This window comes from Phyllostomus hastatus, unplaced genomic scaffold (assembly GCF_019186645.2).
Source record: "Phyllostomus hastatus isolate PE091 unplaced genomic scaffold, TTU_PhHast_1.1 phas_contig_17, whole genome shotgun sequence".
Taxonomy (NCBI): Eukaryota; Metazoa; Chordata; class Mammalia; order Chiroptera; family Phyllostomidae; genus Phyllostomus; species Phyllostomus hastatus.
In genome coordinates, this window is record NW_025333664.1 from 18,796,349 (window position 1) to 18,814,933 (window position 18,585).

At 42.0% G+C, this 18,585-nt stretch overlaps 1 protein-coding gene across 1 annotated transcript in view; it reads left to right on the top strand.

Annotated features, from left to right (window-relative positions):
- LOC123815134 (transient receptor potential cation channel subfamily C member 4 associated protein) overlaps positions 1-18,585 on the top strand; it is an 85,901-nt gene that overhangs the window by 46,293 nt on the left and 21,023 nt on the right. Inside the window, exons 7-8 of the mRNA XM_045833337.1 lie at positions 3,374-3,581; positions 16,573-16,758. Of these exons, the coding sequence (XP_045689293.1) occupies positions 3,374-3,581; positions 16,573-16,758 (394 nt within the window). The remainder of the gene's footprint in view (positions 1-3,373; positions 3,582-16,572; positions 16,759-18,585) is intronic.

Consider the following 18,585-nt stretch of genomic DNA (forward strand, 5'->3'; position numbering starts at 1 on the left):
GGTGATAAAATTTCAGGATAGTGGTGGTTACCTCTGGCAGAGAGGCATGTACATGTAGTGGAGGCACACTCAGCTGTTCACTTCATGATGTTTCATACCATATGTTGTGTGTATCAAAGAAATAAAAACTAAAATACATTTGAGCCTTGAACAACACAGGCTTGAACTACATGGGTCCATTTATACACAGATTTTTAGTTAATTTTTAATTAAAAATGTTTTTCTTAAAATCTGCAAATGTGTATTACATGAACTTTTCTCCTTTTGAAACATCCTTATATTCCTCAGGTAATACCAGATAACAAAGAGCATTTTAGAAAATTCCTTAAATTGATATAGGATATCTATTCAAACTTACAGCAAACATTAAATTTAATGTTAAACTTTGGATGTATTTCCATTAAAGTCGAGAAAAAGGTGAGAATGCCTGTCATTTTCTCTAGATAATTGGTTACTTGTGCATATACAGGAGATACCTATAGGGATGTTCATTGCAACGTTGTTTAATAGTGAAAAACAGCAGTTCGCCTAAACATATTTATACACAGAATAAATTGTGGAGTAAAACAGTGAAAAACAAGTGAACTTGGCAAGCAGACTTCCAGCCAAGGTGGAGTTGTAGGTAGACACACTGTGCCTCCTCCCACAACCAAAAGAAGGACAACAAATTTAAACACAAAAAAAAACAGCCAGAACTGACAGAAAATTGAACTGTTTGGAAGCCCGACAACCAAGGAGTTAAAAAAAGAAACATTCATCCAGACCGGTAGGAGGAGCGGAGGCGGGCAGCCGGGCACAGAGAACTCGGAGCAAGGCAATGGCTGAAGGACCAGGGTGGGCAAGGTGGCAGCTGGTGGGCAAGGTGGCAGCTGGCAGACCCGGCAAGGCATTGGCTGGCAGAGCGGGCGGTCCCACATTCAAGTGCAGATAAACCTGGAGGGACAACTGGAGAACCAAACAGACCATGCAACCCAGGGTCCCAGTGAGGGGAAATAAAGCCTCAAATCCCTGATTGAAAACACCTGTGGTGGTTGAGGCGGCAGCAGGAGAAACTCCCAGCCTCACAGGAGAGTTCGTTGGAGAGACCCAGAGGGTCCTAGAATGTACACAAACCCACCCACCTGGGAATCAACACCAGAAGAGCCCAATTTGATTGTGGGGGAAGTGACTGAAAACTGGCAGAGAGCAGACCAAGTGCCATTGTTCCCTCTCTGACCCCTCCCCCATATATAGCGTCACAACCCAGCTACATGGGTTGCCTCGCCTTGGTGAACACCTAAGGCTCCGCCCCTCACTATGTAACAGGCAAGACAAGACCAAAAAAAAAAAAAATGGCCCAAATGAAAGATCAAAGCTCCAGAAAAAATACAATTAAGTGAAGAAGAGATAGCCAGCCTATCGGATGCACAGTTCAAAGCACTGGTAATCAGGAAGCTCACAGAATTGGTTGAATATGGTCTCAAATTAAATGAAAAACTGAAGGCTATATGCTAAGTGAAATGAAGGTGCTGTATTTTTCGAACCATAAGATGCACCTAGGTTTTAGAGGAGGAAAATAGGAAAAAAATTTTTTGAAGAAAACAATGTGGTAAAATACTGAATAAAATAAATAACATAGTATTTCACCAATGTAAACAGAACAGCAGCATTAACAACCATTATTCCTCCCAAATTTGGGAGCGGGGAATACATCTTATAGTCCGAAAAATACGGTAAATGTACAGGGAACCAGCAGTGACGGGAAGGAAGCCAGGACTGAAATCAGTGGTGTGGACCAGAAGGAAGAAATAAACAATTACACAGAAAAGAATGAAGAAATAAGAATTCAAAAAAAATGAGGAGAGGCTTAGGAACCTCCAGGACATCTTGAAATGTTCCAATGTCCGAATTATAGGGGTACCAGAAGGGGAAGAGGAAGAGCAACAAGTGGAAAACTTATTTGAACAAATAACAAAGAAGAACTTCCCCAATCTGGCAAAGAAAATAGACTTCCAGGAAATCCAGGAAGCTCAGAGAGTCCCCAAGAAGTTGGACCCAAAGAGGAACACACCAAGGTACATCATAATTACATTAGCCAAGATGAAAGATAAGGAGAGAATCTTAAAAGCAGCAAGAGGAAAGGAGACAGTTACCTACAAAGGAGTGCCCATAAGACTGTCAACTGATTTCTCAAAAGAAACCTTGCAGGCAAGAAGGGGCTAGAAAGAAGTATTCCAAGACATGAAAGGCAAGGACCTACATCCAAGATGACTCTATCCAGCAAAGCTTTCTTTTAGAATGGAAAGGCAGATAAAGTGCTTTCCAGTTAAGGTTAAGTTAAAGGAGTTCATCATCACCAAGCCCTTATTCTGTGAAGTGTTAAAGGGACTTATTTAAGAAAAAGATAAAAAAGTATGAACAGTAAAATGATGACAAACTCACAGCTATTAACAACCACACCTAAAACAAAAACAAGCTAAGCAAACAGCTAGAACAGGAACAGAATCACAGAAATGGAGATCACGTGGGGGGCTATCAGTGGGAGAGTGGGAGGGGGAGAGAGGAGGAAAAGGTACAGAGAATAGACAGGTAGAAATGGTAGGTACAAAATAGGAGGAGGTTAAGAATAATATAGGAAATGTAGAAGCCAAAGAACTTGTATGTATGACCCATGGATATGAACTAAAGTGGGGGAATGTGGGTGGGAGGGAATGTGCAGGGTGGAGGGGAATAAAGGGGGGGAAATGGGACAATTGTAATAGCATAATCAATAAAATATTTTAAAAAACAAGTGAACTAGAGTTACTTGAATCAGTGCAGTTAAATCTCAATGTTGACTAAAAAGTAAGGTGGTATATGATACCATTCATACAACAATACAATATCGTGTTTTTACGGAAATAGTCTTCCATAAGAATCTTCCATGAGTGTAAAAATGTAGGAATAATTGTTCCAAAGTTCAAAATAATGGTTGCCTCTGGGTAGAGAGAAAGAAATGCAACTGGGTGGGGAAACGAGCATTCAGCTATATTTGAAATACATTACTTCTTAAAAACAAAACACCTGTAGCATGATTGGCAGTTTATGACTGGTAGATATTTCTTTTCTTTTTTTAATAGGCAAAATGAGCCCCATGAGCAAAGGTAGAGAATGAGAACAGTGGCGCTCAAAGGGTTTCATCCTCAGACCAGTCCTACGAGGTAGATTAGTTCCATTTGACAAATAAACAGAGACTTAGGAGAAGTTCTATAACTTACTTAAGGTTGCACTGCTGTGCATTGCAGAGCTGGGATTTGAACCAAAGTGGCTGCATTCTTAGGGGAATGCAGAGGAGGAACACATCCAATCTCTAATGAACTGAGAACAGGAATTGTTTTATTTGTGTCTTCTGTAGGAAATGATCCGACTAGACGAAGTCCCCAATCTGAGTTCCTTAGTATCCAATTTTGATCAGCAACAGCTCGCTAATTTCTGCCGGATTCTGGCTGTCACCATCTCAGAGATGGACACGGGGAATGATGACAAGCACACACTTCTTGCCAAAAATGCTCAGCAGAAGAAGAGCTTGAGCTTGGGGCCTTCTGCAGCTGAAATCAACCAAGGTAAAGTCTCTAAAATCACAGACCTTTAAGATTGTAGCTGTAAGATACCTTATTAAATCACCTAGGGTTTTTTTTTTTAGTATCTGTAGAGATTAATCCATGTAAGAGTACTTGGGTCACTTAGAGTATGCAGAATTTGTGTGTATTTGTTCATTATTTGGGGGGCCCAGTCCATAGCCTTCATCAGATTTCTGAATGGATCCAGAACCTAAAAAAAGTTGGGAATCATTGTTTATCAAAGTTACAGATACCTGTACCTTTTGATTCACTAAGCCTCTCTGGGCCTTTACGTTATAGATTATGTATGTACTTACATATATACGAGGTTATTCATTGCAAATGAGACTGCTTAATTTATATAATGGAAAATTGTATAGCTTTTAAGAAAAAAAGCATGAAGAAAATCTCTGTATACTCATACAGAAAAATCTCCAAGGTATACTAATGGTAAAAAGGAAAATGCAGAACCGTGTGTATAATATGATGCTTTTTGCATTAAGGTAGGGAGGGGGGACTAATACCAAATGTATCTGTTTGCTCATATCCAGTTTGTATAAACTGAAAGTATACACAGGAAGTGGCCACCTGTTAGGTGTGGGTATATTATTTTATATATGTTTGATTTTAAAACCATATGGGTATATTCATTATTTAAATTTTTAAAAAATACAGCCCTGGCTGGTGTAGCTCAGTGGATTGAGCGCAGTCTGCAAACCAAAGTGTTGCAGGTTTGATTCCCAGTCAGGGTACATGCCTGGGTTGCAGGCCATGACCCTCAGCAGCTGCACTCTCTCTCTCTCTCTCTCTCTCTCTCTCCCTCCCTCCCTTCCCTCTCTAAAAATAAATAAGTAAAATCTTTTTAAAAAATACTCTTCTAACTCATCTCCCCAACCTGTTGCTTTTGGTAGCAAGTGAATTCTGTTCTATTGTGCTTGCCTATGCAGATTTTGGGGAAATTGGGAATATGTCTGTTTGGTCATAAGAGTATAGATGATTCATATTTGAACTAAAATATTTGTGTCTTAAAAGCTAGCTCTTGAACATTAATAGGCTAGAACCATGGTTGACTGAAACAGATCATGTGTACCATAGGGTAAACCAAATAACCAAGATGAAATAATAAAAATGTATCACTAAAAAAGGCAGCAGGGAACCACAACCATCCTGCAGCAGTCCTAATGATGCTTTGAAAACACTGCTGTTTCTCAAGTCCATTTGACTGGATGTGTGCATTCCCAGGCCTGTCTGCAGAATTGCTAAGGGCTACCCGGCAGCCTTCCTTCTAGATACTGACTGTGAGTCCCTTGTGACCTCCATTAACATGCTAGTTTTAGTTATGAACCCCAGATGGTCATAACTGTACTTGCAGGTTATGAGGGAATGTAATTTTACACTTCGTAGTCATATGCAGAAACAGAAGTGTGTGAACTCCGTAGACCCCAGGTTTGTGGTTCTCTCTTCAGGTTTGTTTTTCTCCTGAGTCCATAGTCTTCCTCGGTCTCTGCAGGCTTTTCTTCCCCCCTCTTTTCTTATGACTTTGGAAAAGTACTCAGGTTAGTAAATCATGAAATATACATCCTTAAAATCATGTGAATTTTATCACAGCTAAAATACACCTCAAAGCTGATTTATTTATTTTTTAATATATTTTATTCATCATGCTATTACAGTTGTCCCATTTTCCCCCCTTCACTCCCCTCCCCCCGCCCATCCCCTCCCACCCACATTCCCCCCCGCTTTAGTTCCTGTCCATGTGTCATAAGTTCTTTATCTTCAACATTTCCCACACTGTTCCTCTCCTCCCCCTGTCTATTTTCTACCTATTGTCCATGCTACTTATTCTCTGTACCTTTTCCCCCTCTCCTCCTCCCACTCCTCTGATGCTAACCCTCCATGTGATCTCCATTTCTGTGGTTCTGTTCCTGTTCTCTTTGTTTGCTTAGTTTGCTTTTGTTTTAGGTATGGTTGTTACTAACTGTGAGTTTGATGTCTTTTTTTACTGTTCATATTTTTTATCTTCTTTTTCTTAGATAAGTCCCTTTAACATTTCACAGAATAAGGGCTTGGTGATGATGAACTCCTTTAACTTGACCTTAACTGGAAAGCACTTTGTCTGCCCTTCCACTCTAAATGAAAGCTTTGCTGGACAGAGCAATCTGGGATGTAGGTCCTTGCCTTTCATGACTTGGAATACTTCTTTCCAGCCCCTTCCTGCCTGTAAGGTCTCTTTTGAGAAATCAGCTGACAGTCTGATGGGAACTCCTTTGTAGGTTACTGTCCCTTTATCTCTTGCTGCTTCTAGGATTCTCTCCTTCATTTTTACCTTGGTTAATGTAATTATGATGTGCATTGGTGTGTTTCTTTGGTCCAATTGGTCCAATTTCTTTGGGACTCTCTGAGCTTCCTGGACTTCCTGGAGGTCTATTTCCCTTGCCATATTTGGGGAAGTTCTCCTTTATTATTTGTTCAAATAACTTTTCCACTTGTTGTATTTCCTCTTCCCCTTCTGGTACCCCTATAATTTGGATATTGGAACGTTTAAAGGTGTCTTGGAGGACCCTAGGACTCTCCTCATTTTTTTGAATTCTTGCTTCTTCATTCTTTTCTGTTTGGTTGTTCCTTTCCTCCTTCTGGTCCCCTCCATTGATTTGAAACCCAGTTTTCTTTCCATCTCTATTGGTTCCCTGTGCATTTTCCTTCATTTCTCTTATTGTCGTCTGCATTTGTTCATCTAATTTATGACCAAAGTCCACCAATTCTGTGAGCATCGTGATCACCAGTGCTTTGAACTGTGCATCTGATAGGTTGGCTATTTCTCGGTCACCTAAAAAAAACGGGCTCTGGGGCTTTTAACTCTGTTTGAGCCATCTTTTTATTTTTTTCCTTTGGTCTGGTTGCGCCTGTTACGTATTAGGGGCGGAGCGTTAGATGTTCACCAGGGCGGGGCACCTCAGTCGCTGGGTTGTAACATTGTATGTGGGGGCAGGGTTCGAGAGAGACCAATGGCACCCACTCCGCTCTCACCAGGACTCCAGTCCCCCTTGCGGCTTCCTACAAGCAAATTGGGCCCTTCTGGTGTTGGCTCCCAGGCAGGTGGGCTTGTGCACTCTCTCAGACTCTGTGGGTTTCTCCAAGGAGCCTCCTGTGAGGCTGAGAGAATCTCCCGGCCTCAACTTCCACAGGTGTTTTCAGTCGGTGCCTTTAGGCCTTGTTTCCCGGCGCTGGGTCCCTGGGTTGCTCAGTCTGTGTCTCTGCCTGTTTTCACTTAGTTTGTCTGCGCGCAAATGTGCGGCTGCAGATGGCCTGCTGCCTTGAGCGCCTCACTGGGTCTGCTCATTGCCTCCCGCTCCCAGGGTCTGCCACTGGTCCGTCAGCTGCCCCTGCACCTCTGGGGTCCGCCAACTGCCGTCTGTGCCCTGCGCGCCCGCGTCTGCCAGCCACCGATTTTTCCTGCCAGGACCCCTCGACCCCTCTCCATAGTCTTCTCATTCCACCCCTCCTTACCGGACTGGGTGTATGGTATTCAGACTTACGTTTGGTTCATTTCTCTCTGTTCTGGTTGTTTTTTGTTTGTAAATTCTTGTTGTCCTTAGTTTTGATTGCGTGAGGAGGTACAGTGCGACCACCTATGCCTCCATCTTGGCCGGAAGACACCTCAAAGCTGATTTAAATGTGCATGTACATACACACTGAACAGAAGTCCACATTTGTTCATCGCCTGCTGTGTGGCAAACATTGAGCCAGAAGAACATTTATCTAGAAGTAATTTTATATAATCCTCTAAGCAGCCCTGTAAAATAAAGATTAGTATTGGGTTGGCCAAAAAGTTCATTTGATTTTTTCCATTAAGATGGCTGTAGTAGCACATAGTTGTCTTTAACTTCACGTGAAACAATTTTGTTAGGTTGTATTGTGACAGCTTTCCTATCAATATGTACTTTTTTAAAAAACTTATCCAAATTGATGAATTTTTGTGTAGTCATTTTAATATTGAAGATGGAAGAAAATATGCAACATTTCTAGCATATTCTTTATTATTTCGAGAAAGGTAAAAATGCAACTATACAAAAGAAAATTTGTGCAGTGTATGAAGAAGGTGCTGTAACTGATCAACCATGTGAAAAGTGGTTTGTGAAGTTCTGTGCTGGAGATTTTTGCTAGAAGATGCTTCATGGTCAGGTAGCCAGTTGAAGCTGTTACTAAGTTAATAGTGATCAAACTGAGACATTGAGAACAATCAACATTATACCACCCAGGAGATAGCTGATACACTCCCAATCAATTAAGTTATTGGTGGAAATGAAAGATGTGTCTTTTATTTTATGGAAAAAACTAAATGAACTTTTTGGCCAACCCAGTATCTCTGTTACACAGCTTTGGAAACTGAAGGTCATAAAGGTTCAGTATTGGAAGCCCTGGCTGGTGTGGCTCAGTGCATTGATTGAGAGCCGGCCTGCGAACCAGTGTTTCCATTCAGTTCCCAGTCTAGGGCACATACCTGGGTGGCAGGCCAGGTCCCCAGTAGGGGGTGTGCGAGAGGCATCCACACATTGATGTTTTTCTCTTTCTCCCTCCCTTCCCTTCTCTAAAAATAAATAAACTCTTTTAAAGCAATAAATAAAATAAAGATTCAGTATTGGATACGTGTGTGTGCCGAGGCACTAAGTTAACTTTCAACTTTTAGTTTCCCATTTAAGGGGTCTGCTTAATCCTGTTAGCATTGATTATCTTCATGTACCTGATTGTGAGCTGACTTCAGTAAAACCAACATTACCCATCACCCTTGGGAAATGAGGTTTTTCTAGTTAATTGGTTTTTTAATTAACTGAGTTTTAAATTTAAGCCAGTTTTCTTTGATTTGGGGGATTAAAAAAGCAAAGCCTTTATGAAATGTCCAGATTCACTTTCATGCCTGTGTAGCACATGATGTAATCTCCACATGGTATCTGCTTGTATCTTTTCGAATAAGGCTTCATTAAATGTTGATTTTAGCACATGATAATATTGTATAGGGTGTGGGCCTTTGCAGCCCTCTGACTATAACTCCTATCTCTGCTCCCCTCTTCTGTACACATTTTTCTCCAGTCAGAGGCACGGGGAAGGCCAAGGTGAATGTAGTTAAATCACAAATAAATGAGAAAGATCTTAGTCCTCAATATTGTTATGCTTTAATTGAATTCCAGTAATGAATACTTTTAAATAGAGGTATGTGTAGTAGTCAGCTCTGGCTGCCATAATAAGATTCCATAGACTGAGTGGCTTAAATAACAAATTGATTTTCTCACAGTTCTGGAGGCTAGAGATCAAGATCAAGGGGCCATCGGTGCTGGTTTCTGGTGAGGCCTCTCTTGTAGACAGCCACCTTCTTGCTGTGTCCCATGTGGCCTTTCCTCTCTGTGTGCACAGAGATCTCTGGAGTCTCTTCCTCTCATATAAGGACATTGGTCCTATTGGATTAAGTCCCCACTCCTGTGACCTCATTTAATTCCCCCCCTAAAGGCTCTGTGTCAAAATACAGTCATAATGTAGATCAGGGCTTTCAGTATATGGATTCAGGAATTGGGCAGGGGAGACACACAATTTAGTCCATAATGGTTTAAAAAACTAAAGCGTGTAGGATGCTGCCGAACATTTTTTTTCCAATATACTGTAACTCTGAGCTAGTTTTCTTGCCCGGCAAAGTAATGCTTTATCCTGTCTTCCTAGAGCATAGATAATTAAAATGTTAAATCCCTTTTTAGGATTCTCAGAACTACTAGTTGTCCTTCTGGCAATTCAGATGGGAACAAATGGCTCCATCTGGGGGGAAAATCATTCAGGGTTTTAAAGATATACATGAAGCCACAGGGCCAGATAATTATCAGTTTATAGGTGACTCCAAGCCGAGAGGGGCTGATTTATGCAACACCTGAGCTAGGGTGGAATTCGGAATCATCTCAGATAACTGGAAAGCAGGGCCTTTCTTGCAAGAGGAAAATGTATGGGAGTATTTGGGAAACACTGGTGTTTTAACAAATAGGAAGACAGAACAGGCCTGCTTTTGCAGAAATTCTTGGATAGAGTGGGTGTTTTATTCGTCAGCCAGTTTAATATTAAACAGCAGTGTGTCAGAGCTACTGATAAGGCTGCGAGAATACAAGGACTGCAGTGCTGGGGTGCCAGTCCCCTGAGACTTATATAAGTTGGTGAATATAATTGAGCCACTGGTTTTTTTGGCGGGGAGTAAGAGGAGTCCATTTTTTTCATCAGCTTTTCAAGAGATGAATGGCTCATAAAAGCTCAAGAATCTGTGGTGGGGAGTCAGTCTCAGGCATTCACATCGGAAGGGCTGTTCAGTGTGCAGGGTTTGAACACTAGGTCTTAGGAACTGTCTTGTGAGGAAAAGCTAAAGAAACTGGAGAAAAGAAATGAGGATTTTCATGTAGAATCCAATCTCATTTATTTATTTTTGGGAAAAATAACATTTCTAAGGTTTAAAAGATTCATAAGGTACAAAAGGAACAGCAGGTGTATAGCAGAAACTTTGTTCCCCTCCTCATGGTCACCTATCATTGTTTTCTCGTGTGTCCATCAGACGAATTGCCCAATTGTGGGGGTCGGGGAGGGGGGAGAGAGATTGGCTCCTCCTTGCTTGTACAAGACGGTAAGGTAAAATAGGCATCGTTCCGCCCCTGACTTTTAGCTTTATCTTGCAAAGCATTCCATTCCAGTACATTTGGAAGATCTGATTCCTAGTTACAGCTACACTGCATTCCTTTATGTGAGCATACCATAATTTGTTTAGCTTCCTATTGATGGAAATTTGGTTTGTTCCAAGTCTTTGTTCCTACAAATAACAACCTTGTGTATGGAATATGATGTGCAGGATATTTGCTTTCTGAACTTTGGTAGATGCTGACAAATCAAACTTCCAAGGAAATGGCTGGTTCATCTTCCCACTCTGTATACTCTTCCCAGTACAAGGGCTTTGTAAACTGCTTGGTGCTTGTCAAACTGATCAGTAAAAATTGTTATCTTAAAAAATACAGTAAATATTAATTTTTTTTTTCAAAAACCAAAAAAAGCTACCTATTTTTTATTAAGGTGAAACTAACATAAAATTAACCATTTAAAATGAACAATTTGGTGGCCTTTACTACATTTACAGCTTGTGCATGTAATTCATGTAATGTGCATTTACATTTATCTGTCTGGTTCCAAAGCAGTTTCATTATTCCAAAAAGAAACCCCATATATACAGTTATCTCCCATTTTCCTCAGCTCCTGGCAATCATCTGCTTTCTCTCTGTGGATTCACTGATATTCTGGATATTTCATATAAATGGGGTCCTGCATTAATGTGACTTTTTATATCATGTATCATGCTTCTTTTACTCAGCATGATGTCTTGCACTGCAGCATGTCACTGCTTCCTTCTTTTTTATGGCTGAATAATACTCATATGTATACACTGCAGTTTGTTTATCCATTTGTTGATAGGCATTTGGGTGGTTTCTACCTTTTATCTATTGTGGATAGTCTGCTGTGAACATGCATGTACATGTATTTGTTTGAAAACCTATTTTCATTTCTTTTGGGTATATATTAAGGAGTAGAATTGCTGGATCACAGGATAATTCTATGGTTACCTTTTCTTTTTTTCTTTTTTCTTTATTCCTTTTTTATTTTATTTTTATTGTATTTTTTCCATTACTGTTTATCCCCCCCCTCTGTGTTTAACCGAGGAAAAGTTAATTTGTAGTTTTAAATAAGGGTTTTTTTTTTTTAATGAGGTCAAACTTTTTTTTCCCCATTATCCTCACCCAAGGACATGCTTTCTGATTCCAGAAAGAGGGGAAGGGCTGGTGGGGGGTGTGGAGGAGAAACAGCAGTGTAAGAGAGAAACATCGATGGATTGCCTTTTGTGCGTGCCTGAACCAGACTGAACCCACAACCTAGGCATGTGCCCTGACTGGAAATCAAACACTCAACCTTTCTATTGACGGGAGGACACTGCAGCCACGTGAGCCACAAGGGTCAGGACAGGTCAAACGTTATTTTATAATCACTCACTAACGTATAGTGGATGGAAAGAGGGCTAAGATTATTCATCTAGCTCTGTGCTGGGAATAAATTTATATGACTACATATAATCCTCCTAAGTACTTTGTATGTTTTTTTGTTTTTTTAATATTTTATTGATTATGCTATTACAGTTGTCCCATTACCCCCCTTCATTCCCCTCCACCCTGCACACCCTCTCCCACCCACATTCTCCCCCCCTTTAGTTCATGTCCATGTTGTAAGGTTTCCTTAGACTCTCCTGAGGAATAAATGCAAATTAGCCATAAAAATAGGAAGAAGAGCTCTCGGGCAACATTTTCTCGGCCTGCACAGCGGGAGCGCTGAGAAAAGACCGCGAGGGAGCAGGGAAAGGAGGGGGTGTATTTTGGGTTGGCTCTCAGAGGGAGCTGAGGATTGGTCTTTTGTGAACAAAGAGGCCGCATATCATTGGTGGTTCGTGGTGTGAGGTCAGCCATCTCTTCCGGGTCATAGTTCAGCCGCCATCTTGGCTGCTCTCGGCATTGGGCGGCAGGCGCTGCCACCTTGGGCGCTTTCCTGGAGAAGACCTTGGTGCAGAGGGCTGAGGTGGCTGGTGGCGGCGGGCTCCGGCCAGGGAGGCGGCAGCAGGGGATGAGGGCGTTACTGGAGCCCAACCTGGGAAATGACGATAGAGGCTGGAAGTGTGCGACGACAACGGTGGCAGCAGCGACCGTGGCAACTACGGAGGTGGCTCCCTTTTGTCCTACCCCACCCATCCTGACACATGTCATAAGTTCTTTAGCTTCTACAATTCCCATACTGTTCTTGCCCTCCCTGTGTCTATTTTCTGCCCACCATCTATGCTACTTGTTCTCTGTACCTTTCCCCCCCTCTCTCCTCCTCCCATTCCCCTGTTGCTAACCCTCCAGGTGATCTCCATTTCTGTGGTTCTGTTCCTGTTCTAGTAGTTTGCTTAGTTTGTTTTTGGTTTTGTTTTTGGTGTGGTTGTTAATAATTGTGAGTTTGCTGTCATTTTACTAGACATGTTTTTTATCTTTTCTTTTTCTTTTAAGATTTTATGTATTTTAGAGAGGGAAGGGAGGGAGAGAGAGAGAGAGAGAAACATCAATGCACGGTTGCTGGGGGCCATGGCCTGCAACCCAGGTATGTACCCTGACTGGGAATCTAACCTGTGATGCCTGGTTCCCAGCCTGCGCTCAATCCACTGAGCTACACCAGCCAGGTCATACTTTCTTTTTCTTAGGTAAGTCCCTTTAACATTTCATAAAATAAGGGCTTGGTGATGATGAACTCCTTTAACTTGACCTTATCTGAGAAGCACTTTGTCTGCCCTTCCATTCTAAACAAAAGCTTTGCTGGATAAAGTAATCTGGGACGTAGGTCCTTGTCTTTCATGAGTTGGAATACTTCTTTCCAGCCCCTTCTTGCCTGCAAGGTCTCTTTTGAGAAATCAGCTGACAGTCTGATGTAGGTAACTGTCCCCTTATCTCTTGCTGCTTCTAGGATTCTGTCCTTCATTTTTACCTTGGCTAATGTAATTATGATGTGCCTTGGTGTGTTTCTTCTTGGGTCCAATTTCTTTGGGACTCTCTGAGCTTCCTGGATTTCCTGGAAGTCTATTTTCTTTGCCAGATTGGGGAAGTTCTTCTTTATTATTTGTTCAAATAAGTTTTCCACTTGTTGCTCTTCCTCTTCCCCTTCTGGTACCCCTATAATTCGGACATTGGAACGTTTCAAGATGTCCTGGAGGTTCCTAAGCCTCTCCTCATTTTTTTTGAATTCTTATTTCTTCATTCTTTTCTGTGTAATTGTTTATTTCTTCCTTCTGGTCCACTCCATTGATGTGAGACCCAGCTTTCATTCCATCACTATTGGTTCCCTGTTGCATTTGTCTTCGTTCCACTTATGGTAGCCTTCATTTTTTCATCTAATTTGTGATCAAAATCAACCCATTCTGTGAGCTTCCTGATCGCCAGTGTTTTGAACAGTGCACCTGATAGGTTGGCTATCTCTCAGTCGCTTAAAAGGATGGATTCTGAGGCTTTCATTTGTTTTTCTGTTTGAGCCATCTTTTTGTTTTGTTTTGTTTTTCCTTTGGTCTGGTCGCGTTTGTTACGTATTAGGGGCGGAGCCTTAGTCGTTGCGGGGGGGGGGGTCACCCCAGTCGCTGGGTTGTGATGTTGTATGTGGGGGCGGGGTTGAGAGGGAACAATGGTGCTTGCTCCGTTCTCCGTGGGACCTCAGTCCTTTCTGCCGCTTCCTCTGAGCAAACTGGGCCCCTCTGGTGCCAGTTCCCGTGTGGTTGGGCTTGTGCATGCCCTGGGACCCTCCAGGGACCTCACCTGTGAGGCTGGGTTTCTCTCCATGCACCTCAATCCCCACAGGTATTTTCAGTCAGTGCCCCGAGGATCTATTTCCCAGCTCTGGGATCCTGGGTTGGGTGCAGTGCCTTGCTTCACAATTGCTGCCTCGCTGGGTCTGCCAGTTGCCGCTTGCGCACTCAGGGTCTGCCTGCTGCGGTCTTGCACGCCCCGGATGCCTTACGCACCCAGTCCTGATGCTCTCTGCTTTTCATGATGTGAGCCGCACCCGACTGCCCGACTCTGCCCCTTCCTACTGGTCTGGATGAACAAGTCTGTTTTAACTCCTTTGTTGTCCGACTTCCATTCAGTTCAGTTTTTTTGTCAGGTCTGGTAGTTATTCTGTTTCTAAATTGTTGTTATCTCTATCTTGGTTGTGCCAGGAGGCACAATGTGTCTACCTGTGCCTCCATCTTGGCCAGAAGTCCGGACTTTGTTTTAATTTATCTTAATTTTTAAAGAATTTTCTTTAATGTATTTTTTTGAATTTTACTGTAAAATTTTTCATTATGGGAAACTTTCTACATATGTAAGTAGAGGCATATATGACACATGTTAACAGTAGGACAGTCCTCATTAGCCTGTCACCTATCTTCCACATTTGTCAGCTGAGGCCTGTCTTTGTCTCTACCCCTATTCGCTTCTCCCTTCTTCACTTTGAATTATTTTGAAGCAAATCCCAGACATCGTAAAATTTCACATATATATTTCAGTGTTTCTAGAAGATGATGACTCTTTTTTTCTAGTAAAGCTTTTTTTTTAAGATTTTATTTGTTTATTTTTAGAGAGGGAAGGAGAAAGCGAGAGAGAGAAACATCAATGAGCGGTTGCTGGGGGTCGTGGCCTGCAACCCAGGCATGTGCCCTGATTGGGAATCGAACCTGCGATGCCTGGTTCGCAGCCCGCGCTCAGTCCTCTGAGCTACGCCAGCCAGGGCGATAATGACTCTTTTTAATACGGTAACTCTGATACCGTATTATACCCTTCCAAATTAATGATGATATCATGATTTCTAAGTAAAAACATAAATGGTGATATCTTGATATTATGAACTATCTAGATATGTATGTTTTTAATTTTGAATTAGATGACATACTTGTATGGCTCAAAAAATGTGCAGATTCAAAAAGGTGTTCATTGAAAAGTTTCCCTCCTAGTCTATTTCCATTGGCCTAATTCTCTCTGCCCTTGGCAACCACTGTTTTTTGTCTTTCTGGGAAGATTTAATACACACACAAGAAAATACCTGCAGATGTTAGCCTTATTTTAAAGAAGGTTGAATAATGTGGCCAAGATTTGAACCCAGACTTGACTACCTTCAACGCTTACTGTCTTCTTGTACGCTGATCAGAGGTTATGCTGATTAGTTTCTAAATTTACAAAAAAAAAAGACCTTTAATAGGTCATCTTTTTTTTCCTGTTTACTACAGGAAAATCAAACTATAGATAAGTAGTTTTAAAAGAAGCATTTATATTCTCTTCTATTCAGAAACAGCCACAATAAATACCTTAGTACATATCTTCTTGTTCTTTGTGTGTATATTATGTAGATATTTTAAAGAAACAAAGTTTTAAACTTTTTAAGGAGAAGGGCCTAGTCGTGTGGCTCAGTCGGTTGGAGCCTTGTTTTGTGAACCAAAATGGTTTGATTCCCAGTCAGGGCACATGCCTAGGTTGCCATTCAATCCCCCATTGGGGCGTGTGCAGGAGGTAACCAGTCAATATTTCTCTCTCACATCGATTTTCTCTCTCTAAAATCATTCAATAATTTTTTTAAAAAGAAAGAAATGGGCCTAAGCCAGTACTGTTTAAGTAACATTTAAGCATCCTTTTGTAAGTGAATTTAAACATCTTTTGAAGTCACTGTATAAAGAAGTGTGTGTCATTTTTCTGAAGTGTCTGTTACATCACATTGTTTGGGTATGTCACATGTACTCAATGTAGTCTCAGTGAACATGTGGCTGTTTCTACCTTTTTGTTATTACAGAAACTGCATTAATGGATATCTATACACAGGTATCTTTGTATATGTAATTGGTTATTTCCTTATGGTAAATTTCCAGAAATGGACCTCCTGGCTCAAAGACACACAGATTGAAGGCATAAGCTATTCTGATTTATATTCCCACCAGTTGATATATAAGAGAGCCTGTTTCTCTGCACTTGCTAAAATTGATGTTTCTATAATTTTATTACTATTTTACCTTGTTCGGTCTTCCATTTTGTTTTACTTTTTTTCATTCTTCAATTAGTTGTCTGCAGTTTTCCCCCATTACTCTCCCCTGCCCCACCCACCTCCCACATTCAGTCCTCCCCCCACCTTGTTGTCCTTGGCCACCAGTCCTTTATATGTGTCCCGTGACTCAACCCTTCCCCTTCTTTCCCCTGTTATCCCCCTCCCCTTTTCCCTCTGGTTGCTGTCAGTTCTCTATTTCCTTGCCTTTAAATTTAAAGGGAAGCTCTGGCTGACTAGCCACTGTCAGGTCAGAAATTGTTCCTGTCGTGCAGGTGAGGAGCAGGTTGTTTGTTGAGGATTTTAGAGCTGGTCTCTGTTGTGAAAATTCCCTCTTTTGTTCTCTCCTTGGCAGCGGCCCTTCTCAGCATCCCTGGCTTTGTCGAACGGCTCTGCAAGCTGGCCACTCGGAAGGTGTCCGAGTCAACGGGCACGGCCAGCTTCCTGCAGGAGTTGGAGGAGTGGTACACGTGGCTTGACAACGCTCTGGTGCTGGATGCCCTGATGCGAGTGGCTAATGAGGAGTCGGAGCACAGTCAAGGTACTTGCGGTGGTTTTCCTGGGAGGTGGGGTGCTTTCCTGTGGATTCCTGGAGCCTTTCTTGACCTGTTTCCCAAGGAGGATAAATTGAAATTTGCTCAAAGTAGAATTTTCCCTCAGGGAATCCTAGATCAAGATTGTTAGGATTCTTTTGCTAGCTAATTACAGAAACTTCTTTGAATTCCCTCTAAAGGAATCTGATTGGAGGGAATAGGGCTTTGTTGCACAGTCGGAGAGACTGTCTGGGGCCAATAACCAGAGCCTTCTTAGGAACCCAGAGAGTTCTTGCGCTCTCCTTTAGTCTTCTCTGTTCTCTTCTCTGGTGGGTAGGCTGCCTTGTAAATGTGTAGGATCCTAGTCTCAGCTCCAGCTACCTGGTGAAGGCCCATCTTGGGTCATTTGCCCAACCCTGAAGCATTTGAGTGGCCAGCAGGGTGGAGTCAGATTGTACAAACCCAGGAGTTCTCACTGTAACCATGCCGATAAAGTTGGAGGGAGGAGATGCTGGGATGGCAGTGTGCAGAGCTCTGTGGACCTGCTACCCCACTGAAACTGGAAACAAAACTGGTGCTTGCTTTGGCAGCATATATACTAAAACTAGAAACAAAACTTAATGAAAAAAACGACAGCCCTGACCCGTGTGGTTCAGTTGGTTGGGCGTCGTCCCACAAAACAAAACACTGCTGGTTTGATTCCTGGTCAGGGCACATTCCTGGGTTACGGGTTCAGTCCCTGGTCAGGGCACATGTGAGAGGCAACCGATTGATGTATCTCTCGCATGTCGACGTTTCTCTCACTGTCTTTCTCCCTCCCTACCCCTCTCTCTAAAAATAAATTTTAAAAATCTTTTTAAAAGATTTGACAAAACCATTGTGACAAAAACCATTTATATAAAGTCTGTAGAAATTGTTCTAAGAGCATACAGCTAATGAAACATTTCATCAAGAAAATCTGCTAAAACTCAGACAGTGAGAGTCTGTGACAGTAGAAGTTACGATTCAAGGAGTTCCACCCTGGACAGGTGTGGCCAAAAAGAGCATTCCTTCGGCTCCCAAAAAAGGAATCTGGTATCTCACTGGGAGGGGCTGGCTGCCAACATTATAACGCCCTCCAACTCCAAGGAAGGGGCTAAATTCTTGATTGAGCATGGCCCACAGAATTGGGGACTCCTTTCTTTCTTCCTCCCAACCTTTTTGAGGTTGACACATAACATCGTAAGTTTAAAGTGTGCAGTGTGTTGGTTTGATATATTTATATATTGCACAACGATTCCTGCTACACTCTTAGCTAATGTCTCCATCCCATCCCATCATGTAATTACTGTTTTCTTTTTCTGGTGAGAACATTTAAGATTTACCCTTAGTAACATTCACAAGTATATGATACAATATTATTAGCTATAGTCATGGTGCTATACATTGGATCCCCAGAACTTGTTAATCTTCTAACTAGAAGATTGTACCCTTTGACCAGTAGCTCCCACCTGGGGACCAGGTTCCCCAGCCCCTGGTAACTACCTCTCTATTCTGCTTCTCTGAGTTTGGACTCTACATGTAAATTCTATGTGGTCAATATATGTATTTCTCTGACTTATTTCACTTAGCATAATGCAAGGGCTCCTTTCCCCTACCCACCTCCATACTACCCTCATAGTATGGAAGCTCTGCTCTGTTCCAGGCCTGGCATGCCAAGAATTCTTTGCTTCTTATCTGTCTTTACTCAGCTAAATAGGACAGAGGTTCCATACACAGAAGGCTAGAAGTTACCGGTTCCACTTGAAGTAGTAGCACCAAGAACTTGCCAGGGGGAGAGGTACTAGGTTAGAACA